We start from the raw sequence: 14,626 nt of genomic DNA on the forward strand, positions 1-14,626 counted from the left end.
AGTCCGAGGTGTTACGCTTAGTTATGTACTCTGTCAGTCTCTCAGGGTGTCTTTAATGTCTCTTTACAAAAAAAAAACAACTGTATTACAAAGGCAGTTGTTCTGTTGTACTCAGTGTTTTCCAAAGTTTTTACCTCATTTAATCCACCTCTATATGGGCACCATTAGTCGCACGAAGCACATCAAGACGGTTCTGGATCTCTTGCCATGTTCGCTGTAGCATATCCTGCAATCGCATCTGTTTTGCTTTAGTTCAGTATTGTCCCGTATCTTTGTTCTATATACGATATCTTTCACGCAGCCCCATAGAAAGAAACCCAGAGGTGTGAAAATCTGGTGAACGCGGTGGACACGGAATTGGTCTATCTCTTCCAATCCAACGGTCTGGAAATGTTTGATTGAAGAACTCACAAAAAAATGCAGTGTGATTGGACACTTTTATAACCACTGAGTACAATAGAACACATCTAATGAATAAATCTTATCTATTGGCTTTGTAATTCAATTTTAAAAGTGTCTCTTTAATGACAAACATGCAGATTTGAAATATTACTAAAATAATATTCATAAAAACGAGGGCAGAATTTGAGTTTTGAGCTCTGACTTGAACTGGGTTATAGACTTCTGGAGTTTATTTTTTATATTCCTCTGCAAAGGTGAGGTGTATTTTTGATGATGGTGACCTAGTTGCTGATTTCAAGAGTACTAGTAACTACTTACCTTAAAAATACTTATAAATATACATACCGTGCCGCCATCTCATACATCTAACATGAAGGTCAGTGTGTCCGAGTGTGGGCGGGGCCAAGGAGGAGCTGTGGACCAATCAGAAGCGGCGCTGTGTCACTGTAAATGATCACAGCTCCTCTGCTCTGCGCCGGAGGATGCGACATTAGGCGTGGACGTTCTCATTTGTCTGTAAACCTGCAGCCCCGCGTGTTCAATGAGGCGGCTCGGTCTGAAGGGGGGGCTAATGAGCAGCGTCTAGACCGGCACTGCAGCAGAATCTGACCCCGAAGAGCGCCGGGGTCTCGCAAATGCGCTGATGGAAACTCCATTAGAGACTGCGGTGATGAGTTCAGCACCAGAAAACACTGCGCTGGCGTTGTTGGATGGACTTGAGGTTGTGTCCTTGGGCAAGACACCGTGCAGAGTGTGTGTTTGAATCTGTGGGTGAACCGTTGGTTGTTGAGGCTTATTGATCAGACTGTCAGACATGTTTACGTCAGTCAGTTCTAAGGCAGCCGTGGCTACAGAACTGCACTTAACATGAATAATGGGCCTGTTTAACATTTTGAGAAGATGGTCAAGGTTATAAAGCATGTGATTAATCAAAAATCTTAATTAATTATAATAAAGTAATACTTAATTACTGTCGTCCAGCCAGCACTGTATATATGCCTCTACAGAGACTTACTTAGTGGAGCTACTGTGGTTTTCAGTTTTTTTTACGTACGTTAAAATGCTTCATCCAGACTAAATTAAAGCTACACGATGTATTTTTCTCCATGAGAGTGCTCGTTTGTCTCCAAGGAGGGGACTATCTGCTTGTGTCCATGTAGATGTTATTGCTTTGCTTAGATTGTTTTACGATGCTTATTGATACTTTGCAGCTAACGTCACAAACATTATCTAGGGGTGTGATGCTAACTGTAGGCATGCTGTGTCTTACACCTCTCTCAGACTGCACCCAGCTGCAGCTCCTCTGTCAGAGCGGTTTAGTTGTGGTGTGACTCTGGAGGACTGGAGGTCTGTGGTGCTGTTGTGTCACTGCCTCTGAAGCTGCTCCAGACCACGTGTTCACATTATAACTGTTTATTTATTAAGGGAAAAGGCTCCAGCTCCAGCAAAAACAGACTCCAAACAGAATGAGTGACTGCATGGCCGGGATCTGAGCTCCTCGATAATTGTAATTAGGGTTAAGATTTGCTGGACTTTAATCTGAGCTTTATTTTAACACAAAGACCAGAAAGAACTGAGTCACAAATACAACAGGTGAGATGATTTTTACTGTTAAAGAAATCCCTCTCAAATAACAAAACAGTCTCAAATTAGCTAGCATCAGATAAAAACTTTTGCAGTTAATTGTCACTTTTTTTGTTGAAAATCAAACACCATGAATGCCTGAATAGGTTCTCTAAATCCATTTTGTATTTGTTTTTTTTAGTTTTCAGACTTTCAGATCTTAAAACTTTTGTTTGCCAGCATTTGGTAATATCTAATTCATACATGGAAACTGCTGAACATTCCATCATAGCCATACATGTGCAACACCCCCAACGTGATGTCGCTGCAAAGTATCAATTAAACTTATGTATCTCCATGGAGACAAGCAGGTGATGCATTTAGGCCAAGTTACACGTCAGTTCTGTGGAAAAGTAACTCAGCTGTAAAATGGACTCCAATCGTTTTCCAATATCGTGTCCAATGAAGCCTGAATAAAATTAAAATAAATTAAATTAACTAATGTAATATTTTTGTTTAATAAGATTTGATTTATTGATACAAGAAAAAAAAAAATCCAAGTCATTTTAAGATGATGATGATATAATTCAGACTTTACAACTAAAAGTCAAAACTTGTAAGTCATTTTTGCTGTGTAGTTTTTAGCTCTATCTCAGTGGCTTACGTAACCCCCGGCAACACAGAGAGCGCCAGACGAGCTCTTAAACGTGTTAAAAGAGAGCGTGATAAAGCACAGACTAAAGAGAGACATGCCCGGACGAATTAACAAGCTCACTGCTCATGTTTGTATCGGTGACAGGTTGCAGGTTCAACTCCAGGTGAGCTAAAGGACTGGCATTATGACGAGGTTTTTCTGGGACGCTGTAACGGGCGATTTGAAGCTCGGCGCCAAGCGAACTGTGAAACGCATCAGGAGCAATAAGCCTCAAAGAGAACCCCAGAGGTCCTATAAGAATTACACTGTGTTTACTTCAAGTCTGGCTTAGAAAAGGAAGGATGCATGAAGCTAGAGGGTTTTGTAAAGGTAGTAATGCTAACAGTGGTGGATGAAGTACTCAGTTGTGTTATTTAAGTAAAAGTACAAATACAGAGGTAAAACGTTACTCAAATAAAAGTAAAAGTATCACATGAAAAAATCTACTTAAGTAAATTATTGAAATACCTGTTTAAAAATGTACATTTGAAGTAAAAAGTAAAAGTATTTCACATAAGTGTTGTTAAATGTAGTGATATTGATACAAAAATGATATGTATTTTGGTCAATAGTAACAATATAAATCAATTTATAAATTTTTCTTATGAATTTTGTGTATTTATTGTTGTTTCCTCAAAGCCGAAGCTTGAACTAAAAAACTTTAATCAGAATATTACCACGAACATGGTCAAAATAACCCCTCAAATCATAAGAAAAGTACTTTTTACTTTTTGGTTCAGTTAAAAAATGTAATGGACTAGGAAGTACAGATACTTGCTTTCAAATGTAGTGAAGTAAAAGTAAAAAGTATCCACTGTAAAATGTACTTAAGTAAAGATACCTAAAAATTCTACTTAAGCTGCAGTACATTCAGAACACTTTACTACTTGAACTTTGTTACCTTCCACCATTGTACAGTAGAAATAGTAAGTTCAGTTAGGCTTTACTACTACGTCACATCAAAACTACACACTGCACTTATAAACTCATCATGGTGAATCATTAGCATGTTCTGAATGCATAAGGTGAGTGAGGAATAACTTTGGACCACTACAAACACCGCCTTTAAATGATAATACTGATCATTATTTATACTGTAAAAAAAAATTTGTATATTTTTTAAGTAATGTTAAGTGATTCATATTGATTAGAAAAGTTGCGTCGCTGCGGGCTTTGAGGAACCGAATGAACCCCAACATAATTCAAGTTTATTTAATTCATTAAAGAGGGGGTATTATGCATAATCAATTTTTTGAGCTTTCTACCATATTACAACGTTGTTCCCTCATCAAAAACATGCCTGAAGAGTTTTTAGATCTCATCCTTGCATACTTGAGTATTTTAGCGATCTCTTTCGGGCCCTATTCAAAACCTCCTTGCTGTTAGCTGTAAGATTCTGTACAAAGCTCCACCCACAAGCCTACATCACCCACGCTCCCACATGACAATTCTCCATAAATTTGAATAAAAACTTGATAGAAAACTGTACCAAGCAACTGGACAAATCTGCACTTTAACAATATTCATTTGGACCAGTGAATTCACTCTGCCACTGCATCCAACAAATCAATGTGTGGATGCAAAACAACTTTCTCCAGCTAAACTCAGACAAGGCCGAAGTCATCATCTTTGGCCAACAGAAACATAGAGAAAGTGTCAGCAGTCACCTTCAGTCTCTCTCTCTAAAACCTTCAAATCAGGCTAGAAATCTGCGGGTAATAATGGACTCAGACTTGAACTTTAACAGCCACATCAAATCAATAACATCTGCAGCTTTATAACATCTAAAAACATTGCAGAAATTAAAGGTAAACTGTCAAAACCAGAGTTAGTGTCGTAACATCAGGCAGGAGGAACCAAAAAGACAGAACTCGGAAGGTTTAACAGTGTTTATTTACAAAAAGTGCAAAGTGCAAAGATTGACGGTATCTCAAACGGTGAGTCGGGGTGTTTTGCCGTGGTCCAAGGGTAGAGCATGTGTAGCAGAGCCTGAGATGGGACGGACTGTACCAGTAGAGAAGAGCAGGGTCGGAGGCGGGAGAGTTGAGCGGGTCCAGGGAACGGGATCTGGTGAGGAGGAAAATATCCAGTTTAGCAAAGTCAAACAGCAAAAAAACATGAACAGAGCCAAGTAGGGAGTACCACAAATATACGCGGACAATCTGGCGCTGGCTCCTCTTATAGTCCCTTAGCCCCAAATGTGTGCGGGAGGAGCCAAAATCTCCCCCCAGCTCCAGGCTCAGACACAAGAGGGAGGAGGGGAAAATGCAAAAAAGGAGAGGACCGACCCTTAGAGACCGAGACACTTAGAGAGACTTATCTATGCTTTACTGTAGCGGCCTGTTCACTGGCCTCTCCAAACGAGCCTTAACACAGCTGCAGTACATCCAGAACACTGCTGCGTGGGTCCTGACTAGAACCAGGAAGTACTTCACACATGCGTCTTGTGCTCAGGTCTCTGCACTGGCTCCTGTGGCTCAGAGAATAGACTTTAAAGCAGCTCTGGTCGTCTCTCCATGGCCTAGCACCAAAGTACATCTTCAACATGTTAGAGGGCAATAATAAAGTTACAGTTGTACCTTTATTTTTTGTAGAAATTTAATTTCTTGACGCTCGGACTCTTGACGCTCGGACTCTTGACGCTCGGACTCTTGACGCTCGGACTCTTGACACCCGGACTCTTGATGCCCGGACTTGACCCGGACTCCCAACATCCAACATCTCAATGAACGCAGTGTGTTTTGTCTCTTCTTCTAAGCGTCATGACGTCTGTGTTCATCATGTTCATTTTGTATTAACTTCTACGTCTGAGCAATTTTGCGAATTCATTTTTCAGATCAGGATTCTATTAACATATTACCGGCCTCCTGTTGGTGCCCAGAGTCACCATCAGGAAGCACTTTGAATTACTTTGTGTACGTATTGTGCTATACAAATAAACTTGCCTTGTATTACCTTGGCCTATAGAAAGTGTTGATGTCGTCTCAAACCTTGTGATATTTCTTAACCTTTTTCTCTCCGTCACAGGTCTTCTACAAACGTGCGGACATGGCCATCGGGTCCCTCACCATCAACGAGGAGCGCTCCGAGATCATCGACTTCTCCGTCCCGTTCGTGGAGACCGGGATCAGCGTGATGGTCGCCCGTAGCAACGGCACCGTCTCCCCCTCGGCCTTCCTCGGTCGGACATCTTTAAATACTTCAAATATTAGCTCAGCCAGAGGAGATTAAACAGAATGATTGAATAGTTCATCGATTGGGTAAACTTTGGTCTAACGGTTAGAGATGTCACGGTGCTGAAGGGAGACGATGATAAATATGTTCCCGTGTATCCATGGGGTTTTTGAAGGAGGGAAAACTAGGATTGTTGGCATAGCAATTAACAGTTTAAATGTAAGTATTATGTCTTAAGAAAGGTGAAAAGTCCTCAAAATGTCACATAAAATAGGTAGCTGAAACTGATAGTAGTGTTGGTAAAGAGGAGATGGAGAGTCTGAAGAGGCTGGTGGTTCTGCTGCTGCAGTAGGTAGGAAAAAATGGTTGGATGGAAAGTACAGTAATATAATGTGTTCAAGGTAAAACACATTATTCCACATATATAGTCGTTAAATATATCAATGATTTTTTGTGTGGGATTCAAATAGTTGAGATCACACCAAGTAACACTCCTTTGAATTTTTGGAAGAAGTAGTAGTAGTAGTAGGAGTAGCAGTAGTAATATCTTCTTCTACTTCGTCTCTTGTTGTTCCAGAGCCGTACAACCCTGCATTCTGTGTTATGTACTATTAGTACCAGAAGCAGCAGCAATAGTTGTAGTAGTAGTAGTAGTAGTAGTAGTAGTAGTAGTAGTAGTAGTAGTAGTAGTAGTAGTAGTAGTAGTAGTAGTAGTAGTAGTAGTAGTAGTAGTAGTAGTAGTGGTAAAAGTAATAGTAGTAGTAGCAGTAGTAGCAGCAGGAGTGGTAGTAGTAGCAGCACATAGATAGACCTAGTAATAGTAGTAGTAGTAGTTGCAGCAGCAGCAGCAGTAGTAGTAATCAAACATCTCTTGTTGTTCCAGAGCCATACACACCTGCAGTCTGTGTTATGTAGCAGTAGTAGTAGCAGTAATAGTGGTAGTAGTAGTAGTAGCAGCAGCAGTAGTATTAGTGGTAGTAGTAGTACACCCCTGTCTGGAATGTAGTAGTAGTAGTAGTAGTACTAGTAGTATTAATCTCATGTCTCTTGTTGTTCCAGAGCCATACAGCCCTTCAGTCTGTGTTATGTAGTAGTAGTAGTAGTAGTAGTAGTAGCAGTAGTAGTAGTAGTAGTAGTAGTAGTAGTAGTAGTAGTAGTAGTAGTAGTAGTAGTAGTAGCAGTAGTAGTAGCAGTAGTAGTAGTAGTAGCAGTAGTAGTAGTAGTAGTAGTAGTAGTAGTAGTAGTAGTAGTAGTAGTAGTAGTAGTAGTAGTAGTAGTAGTAGTAGTAGTAGTAGTATTAATTCCATGTCTCTTGTTGTTCCAGAGCCGTACAGCCCGGCCGTGTGGGTGATGATGTTCGTCATGTGTCTGACTGTCGTGGCCATCACAGTGTTTGTGTTTGAGTACTGCAGTCCTGTGGGGTACAACCGCAGCCTGGTCACCGCCAAAGGTACTGCCCCTCACTCATGTTTATATGGTTATGTTTACATGCACCTCCAAAAAAATGAAAGAACCTGTGCATCCCACTAAAATAATACAGTAATATTCTCTAGATAAATTTGCCTAAAGTATGTATGATTTTACTTAAAGGTCCTATATTACACAAAATTGACTGAGCCATGTTAGAATATTGTTACTTCCTCAAAAACATACCTGGAGTTGTGTTTTGTTTTGTTCACACATGTTTGAGGAACCCTTTATTATTAGTCTGTCTATATCTCCAAAGCTCAAAATGCTCTGTTCCACCTTGTGATGTCATGAAGTGGTAGTTTTCAAGTTAACAGCTTCTTTTTACCTTTACTTTAGTAGAGATTGGCAGTTCTTAAATAATCCAAATGATTCTCATGAAGGTGTGTGGAGTTCGAGTCGAGCACTTCCTGTATCACCACATGACATCACAAAGTTTGACAGAAGAGGGGATGTTCAGATCAAATATAATTTTACATGATGTTAAAGTTGTTTAGGTTGACTTTTTCTGGTTTGGATCTGAAACCATAATATCAAATCAAAAAGCAGACTTTGGGTTGCCAGATCCTGAGTCTAGAGAGAGAGGAGAGAGAGAAGGGTAGGGGAGAGGAGAGAGAGGAAAGAGAGAGAGGGGAGAAGAAAGAGAGAGAGAAGGGGAGGGGAGAGAGAGAGGAAAGACAGACAGAGGAGAGAGAGAGGGGAGGAGAAAGATAATAGAAGAGAGAGGAGAGAGCAAAGGAGAGGGGAGGGGAGAGAGAGGAAAGAGAGAGGGAGAGAGGAGAGAGGGGAGGAGAAACTGAGAGAGAGAGAGAAGGGGAGGTGAGAAAGAGAGGAAAGAGAGAGAGGAGGAGAAAGCAAGAGAAGAGAAACAGAGAGAGGAGAGCAGCATTAGTAGAGAGAGACAAGGAGAGGAAAAGACAGAGAGAGAGAGAGCGAGGAGGAGAAAGAGAAAGGAGGGGAGAGAGGAAAGGAAGACAGCTGAAGAAGAGAGCGCAGGAGAAAGAGATTAAATGAAGAAAGCCAAAATAAAGAAGAGCGAGAGAGACAGACAGCCTTACCTAATACACGTGAATACAATGTGAAGTGAAATGTGCCTTCATCCAACTGCAATAAACAAAATCATGAATGAAAATAAATAAGAAAAAATAATAATGAATGCATCAAATTGAAAAAAATACTCCTATTCCACTTTTCTCTGTCCCTCTCAGATCCCGGCGGTCCGACCTTCACCATTGGGAAGTCTGTGTGGCTGTTGTGGGGAATCGTGTTCAATAACTCCGTCCCTATAGAAAACCCCAAAGGCACCACTTCAAAGATCATGGTTCTGGTTTGGGCGTTCTTCGCTGTGATCTTCTTGGCCTCGTACACGGCTAACCTGGCAGCATTCATGATCCAGGAGCAGTACATCGACACGGTGTCCGGCCTCTCCGACAAAAAGGTACGCAAAAGGTCTTTAGTGCAATTTGGGTGAGACGCCATTCTACGCAAAAGTTGTGGTATTTACATTAGAATGTCTATGTTTACAGTACATTCACACCAGAAATCTGATCGTAGTCGGATTTCTGGAGTTATCAGATTATTCAAATGTCATCTCCACTGTTTTATTCATACCGACCATCCCCACCCGGGTTGCGATGGTTCGTATGAATAAAATAGTGAAAAGAGTGCATAACATTGTTCTGGTGGAAGTGTCTAGGGTGAGGGAAGTATGGGAGTACCTTCATAGACTGCTGGCCCCGTGACCCAGCCCTAGATTTATGTATTTTGGCTATATAAATAACAAAAAATAACCTGTTGGTGTGGATTAGATTGGTAAAAAATTGGGACACCTGCGATATTTCTTGAATGCAACTGGGACAAATCACTGGTTTTGGATGAATCTGCTGGGACCGAGGACACAGGACTCAAAACTGGGACTGTCATGAGTAAATAGAAGCGACTTGTCACCCTACGCTAACAGTTACATCTGATGTGAGTGTCTGATTTCATTCTGATTGTTCACAACTGTGCAGGTTTTGACAAGGAAAAGAATGCCAAAAATCAAGCTAATATGACAAAGACAAAAATTGACAAAATTGAATGTTATAATTAGAATTTTAACATTTTTTATGAATTTTGCTTCCAAATACAAGTTACTGTTAAAATACACTGATTAACTGACACATGTACCAGGTGTTTCTGATGATCATGTTTCTCTTATGCTGTAAACCATGGATCTATAATAAGTAGACTAACTGGATAAGACACTCTTCTGTCTCTGTCCCGGAGGAGGAGATCGATGAGTGGCTTCTCGTGGTATTGCAGGTTCTGAGACCTTGGGCCTAGGAAGAATTCTCTCATAGAGCACAATTAGGTTTTGGGGAAATCAAAACACAAAGTCGGATTTTGTAGGTATGTTTACATCTTGAAAGCACCTAAAAGTTTTGTAATATTTAGCCTAGCGCTGCTCTAAACCCTCTCTGAGACTGTGCTAGGTCTGCTCTAGCAGCTACACGGTAAAATATAAAGTGTGGGTTTAACACTTAAAAGAGTTGTCTCTGTAATCCCTCAGTCGTCCATGTCTGATTCAGAGCAAAAGACGAAGTTTAAATCTGTCAACTGGACAAGTCATTCCATGAGTAAAGACATTTTGTTGCTCATCCAAGTCACTTCTTTGGTTCTGAACAGGTTTAAACTTTCTTTTGCTACACTTAAAGAGTTATTTTCAACATTGCTTGAGTGAACATTTGACCCCTTTTCCTAGAGAGTTAAGTTTACTTTTCAGACAGAGTTCAACACTGGACAGAGTTAGTGTTTAACTCTGTGGTGACACTGTGTGGAGGAGCTTTGACACTGTGTAATATTAACTCTGAATCAACACTTTAGAGAATCGTCTACCACTGACTCTGGTCCAGAGTTATACACAAATAACTCTAATTATAATTATTTCTACTTGGCACTTTTTTTTTAAATACAGCTTGATTTTTAAATGGCAAAACATGCATATTGTACCAATTTATTAAAAAATACAAAAAAAAAATAATAATTTAAAACATGCAAACATCTTTTAGATTTAGTGCACAGGTAGTAGGATCACATGGCTCCAACAAACAATTTCTTGCTTTCGATAAATCACAAAGGCCGTTGAAGTATTTTTTACGCTAAAACCATTAAAACCATTAAATCCCATTAAATCTCAACACTTCCATGATGTAAACATACACCTGAATGTTGCTTGCTAATGACCAACTTTGACGCTTAGCAGCTTTGTTTTAAGTCTCTCTACTGGTACCAGAAGAGGAGACATAAAACTGGTGGCATATTTTTCTATTGAAACGCATAAAATACTTAAACAAGAAGGAATAAAACAAAATCTGAAAACGTTATTGTAAAAAAATCAGTTTCTTTGATATAAAACAGACATAGGCTTAAGCTTTCGGCAGACGACATAAAAACTCGATGTCATAACATGTCACTTCACAGCCTTTTGTCTCATTTGACGCTGGAGCGGGATTACATTTCTAAATCAGATGCTGACAGATTAAGTGATGATTTGGAGTTGTAGATGGAGGCTCACTTGTGGATAATGTCTTGTTTTTAAGTCTGTGGATGTGACTAGTTTTAGCATTGGCAGAGAATAAGAGCCGTGACAGAGGCAGAGGATTAAAAAGTCGAATGAGGAGAGCTGGCCACGCCTCAACTCTCTTTACCCAAAAAAGTTTATATGTGAAATCGAGAGCTGTCAAACTCCCTGGCAACTGCAGTTTAACAAGTTAGTCACAACAAATATAATATAATAAGGATCATACCGCGAGGATGACAGTGAGGAGATGAAGACGAGGCGTAGATGGAGTGGAGGCGTGGTCTTGCTAACTACAAAAATGGCTGACGAATTTGCTTTATTTCACAATTTGCCATGAAGGTTGACGTTGTCATTGGGGAAGTGATGGAAGAAGTACTCAGTTTTGTTAATTAAGTAAAAGTACAGATACTGGAGCAACCCCCCAAAAAAGTAAAAAAAAAAATCAACTTAAGTAAAAGTAATAAAGTACCTGTTTAAAAAAATATACTTTTAAAGAGTAAAAAGTAAAAATATTTCATTTATTTTGAGGTCTTATAAGGCTTCAAATGCGGTGATTTTGACACAGAAACAAAGGAATCAATTTTTTTTCTAGCTGTTTTTATTTATATATTTTTGTTTTGTCAAATTATGAACATGTTAAAAATAAACCCTCAGTCTTTTCAGCAGGTCTCAAACAATAATTAAAAAAAAAATACTTTTCTGTCCAGTTCAAAAATATAATGGAGTAGAAAGTACAGATACATGCTCTCAAATGTAGTGGAATAAAGTAAAAAGTATCTGCTGTCAGATTTGCTTAAGTAAAGTACAGATGTGTAAAACTGACTACTACTTCGTCACATTCCACCTTTGCATTCAGGTTGTATTATTTTGCATGGAGCTGCTGATCTTAACCGCAAGTAAGTTCTATACAGACAAAGCTATTTTAACTCCTCCCAGAGAGTCATTTGCCTGACCAGCCAGTCCCGTCTTAAGAGTCTGGAATCGGACCATAGAGCGCGAAAAACCTACATTCTAACTTACGGTCCCACAAGGCAAGGCAAGTTTATTTGTATAGCACAGCTGTTACATAAAGTAATTCAAAGTGCTTTACAGAATAAGAAAGACATTAAAAAGACAACACAAACAAATCCAAATTTTAATCATCATAAAATTACTATTAAAAGAGAAGAGTGCAAAATAAAAATCTTTCAGTCATATGCACAGCTCGTACTTCCTGGTTCTAGTCAGGACCTGAGCAGCAGTGTTCTGGTCAGCTAGCAGGATGTTACAGTAATACTTATATTTACTTTTTTACTTACTTACTTTTACCAGAGATAAATAAGAGTTTGGTGCTTCAGTTGTTGATTCTGTAGAAATCTGTGCTCTTTCTCAGTCCTCTGTTTTGTCCATTGAAATAAATGGGATAGTCACTTAACCGAAACACCCCAACAAAAGTGGGGTTTAGTAGCAGCAGTTAGAGGTAAAAGTGGCCGAGGTAGAGAGATAAAAGACTTTATTTGGGGAAATTGCTTTGCACGAATTCACATAATTGTCGATCGTTGTTATGCTGAGGAGCATTTTGAACTCAAGATGTCATTTTGAGCTGCAGAATTTATTGATCCATAAAAGAAATTACTCATTAATTTTCTTTACGGATCAATACATTTTGGTTTATTCTCAGTTGCATACACCTGTCACTAAACCTGGACCAAACCAGAACTGAACCAGGACTAGAAACCAGGACCAGAGCATGACTGAACGGGGACTAGAACAGGAGTAAACCAAGACTAGAGCAGAGACTAAACCAGAAATAGAACAGGAATTTATAAGGACTAGAAGAGGGACTAAACCAGGTCTAGAGCATGACCCAACGAGGACTAGGACAGGACTAAACCAGAAATAGAACAGAGACTAAACCAGGACTAGAGCAGGGACTAAACCAGGTCTTGAGCAAGGACTAATCAGGTCTAGAATAGGGACTAAACTCAGACTAGACCAGAGACCAAACTAAGTCTAGAACAGGGACTAAAGTAGGACTAGAGCATGACTGAACGAGGACTAGAACAGGACTAAACCAGACCTAGGACAGGTACTAAACCGGGTCTAGAGCAGGGACTAAACCAGGACTAGAGCATGACTGAACGAGGACTAGAACAGGAGTAAATGAGGACTAGAACAGGGACTAAATCAGGACTAGAACAGGGACTAAACCAGGATTGGAACAGGGACTAAACCAGGACTATGACGGGACAAAACCACATATCAGGACTAAACTGGCTTCAAATTGAGACCAATCCAGAATAGTATAAACACCCACTAAAATTTTACTTACAGGCAACAGTTGATCAAACGGTTGCCCACTAACCATAAGTTTTGATATTCAGTTATATTCAGATTCTAGTTAGTTATTTCAATCTGCAGTAGCGCTTGTTACTTAATTACAAGGCCATAATGTAACAATTCTTTTTCCTAAATCAATATTTCCGAAACTAACGATCTCTTTCTTCAAATAGAAAGTTAAGGTCAAGTTTCATCTTTTTGTTCTTTTACAGTGAGCCTTTCTATTTGCCTAAGGTTAATGAAAAAGTTCCATTTGACGACTGCACTCCCCCCTCTTCCCCTCTCCTCCCTCCTCTCTTCCCCTCCTCTCTCCCTCCTCTCCTCCCTCTCCCTCTCTCCCTCTAATTAAATGCATGGGCCTCTGCCAGGAGCCAAAATGAGTTATTCATCTCCCCGCGCCCAGGGGGAGACTGTGAGAAAATGACTTTATTACCATTATTCTTGTAATGTCTTTGAAATACACAGTAGTGTTCCGAGATGTTGTAAGAGTGTGAATGGGTCCACACTTTGAAGTACAGACGGAATAAAGCAAGTAAAAGAGCTTAAAGACAAACCGAATCTAAATCACAATTAGAATTTTTGTAATCAGTAAATGTTTAACGGACCAATATTACGCTATTTTCTGATCAATAATTTTATGTTTTTTTCTCATTATTAAAGGGCCTGTATCTGTTCTAATGTTGTGTCCTCATCACAAACAGACCTGGAGTTGTGTTTTGTTTCATTCACACATGTTTAACACACAAACCCTGCATATTTAGGCTGAGAAAACACTCTGTTCCTCCTTGTGATGTCATGTGTTAATACAGGAAGTGCTCCACTGAGTTTTTAAACTATATACATCTTCACTAGAATAATTTTTGATGGTTTCAGCTTCCCCTGAACTGGGACACTGGGTCCTCTGCCAAACAAATTAATGCTAACTTGAAAACATGACATCACAAGGTGGAACAGATCATTTTGAGCTTTAGAGATCTAGACAGACTAATAGTAAAGGGTGATTCAAACATGTGTAAATGAAACAAAACACAACTCCAGGTATGTTTTTTTTTTTTTTTTACAAGGTAACATAACATGGCTTAATGCTCACAAGAATCTATTTTGTGTAGTATAAGACCTTTAAAGAAAAGGTAATTTTAGTATAATTTACTTGGCTATCTTCTGTTCATGATAAAGGTGCACTGTGTAACTTTTCTGTTTGGAAATCTGCTACTTGCTTATCTCCATATATATGTTATTACTTAACCTGAAATGTTCCACAGTATGACGATGTAGTTACATTTCCAGGGAGACAAGCAGGTGGTCAGCGCTCTATCATTAAAGTTCTGTAGTACACCTTTAATGAAACAACATCTCAAAAGAACAAATATTATTCTATGCAAATTTTATACTGCAACTGCAAGGCTAAAGGAAGCGGTGGAATTTTTATTAGTATTATTGTGTTG

The 14,626-nt window shown here is 39.4% G+C and overlaps 1 protein-coding gene across 1 annotated transcript in view; it reads left to right on the top strand.

The window, feature by feature from the left end:
- grin2ca (glutamate receptor, ionotropic, N-methyl D-aspartate 2Ca) overlaps window positions 1–14,626 on the top strand; it is a 125,970-nt gene that overhangs the window by 98,822 nt on the left and 12,522 nt on the right. Inside the window, exons 8-10 of the mRNA XM_033970925.2 lie at window positions 5,687–5,840; window positions 7,158–7,283; window positions 8,509–8,738. Coding sequence (XP_033826816.1) covers window positions 5,687–5,840; window positions 7,158–7,283; window positions 8,509–8,738 — 510 coding nt within the window. The remainder of the gene's footprint in view (window positions 1–5,686; window positions 5,841–7,157; window positions 7,284–8,508; window positions 8,739–14,626) is intronic.

The sequence above is a fragment of the Periophthalmus magnuspinnatus genome, chromosome 8 (assembly GCF_009829125.3).
Source record: "Periophthalmus magnuspinnatus isolate fPerMag1 chromosome 8, fPerMag1.2.pri, whole genome shotgun sequence".
Classification (NCBI taxonomy): Eukaryota; Metazoa; Chordata; class Actinopteri; order Gobiiformes; family Gobiidae; genus Periophthalmus; species Periophthalmus magnuspinnatus.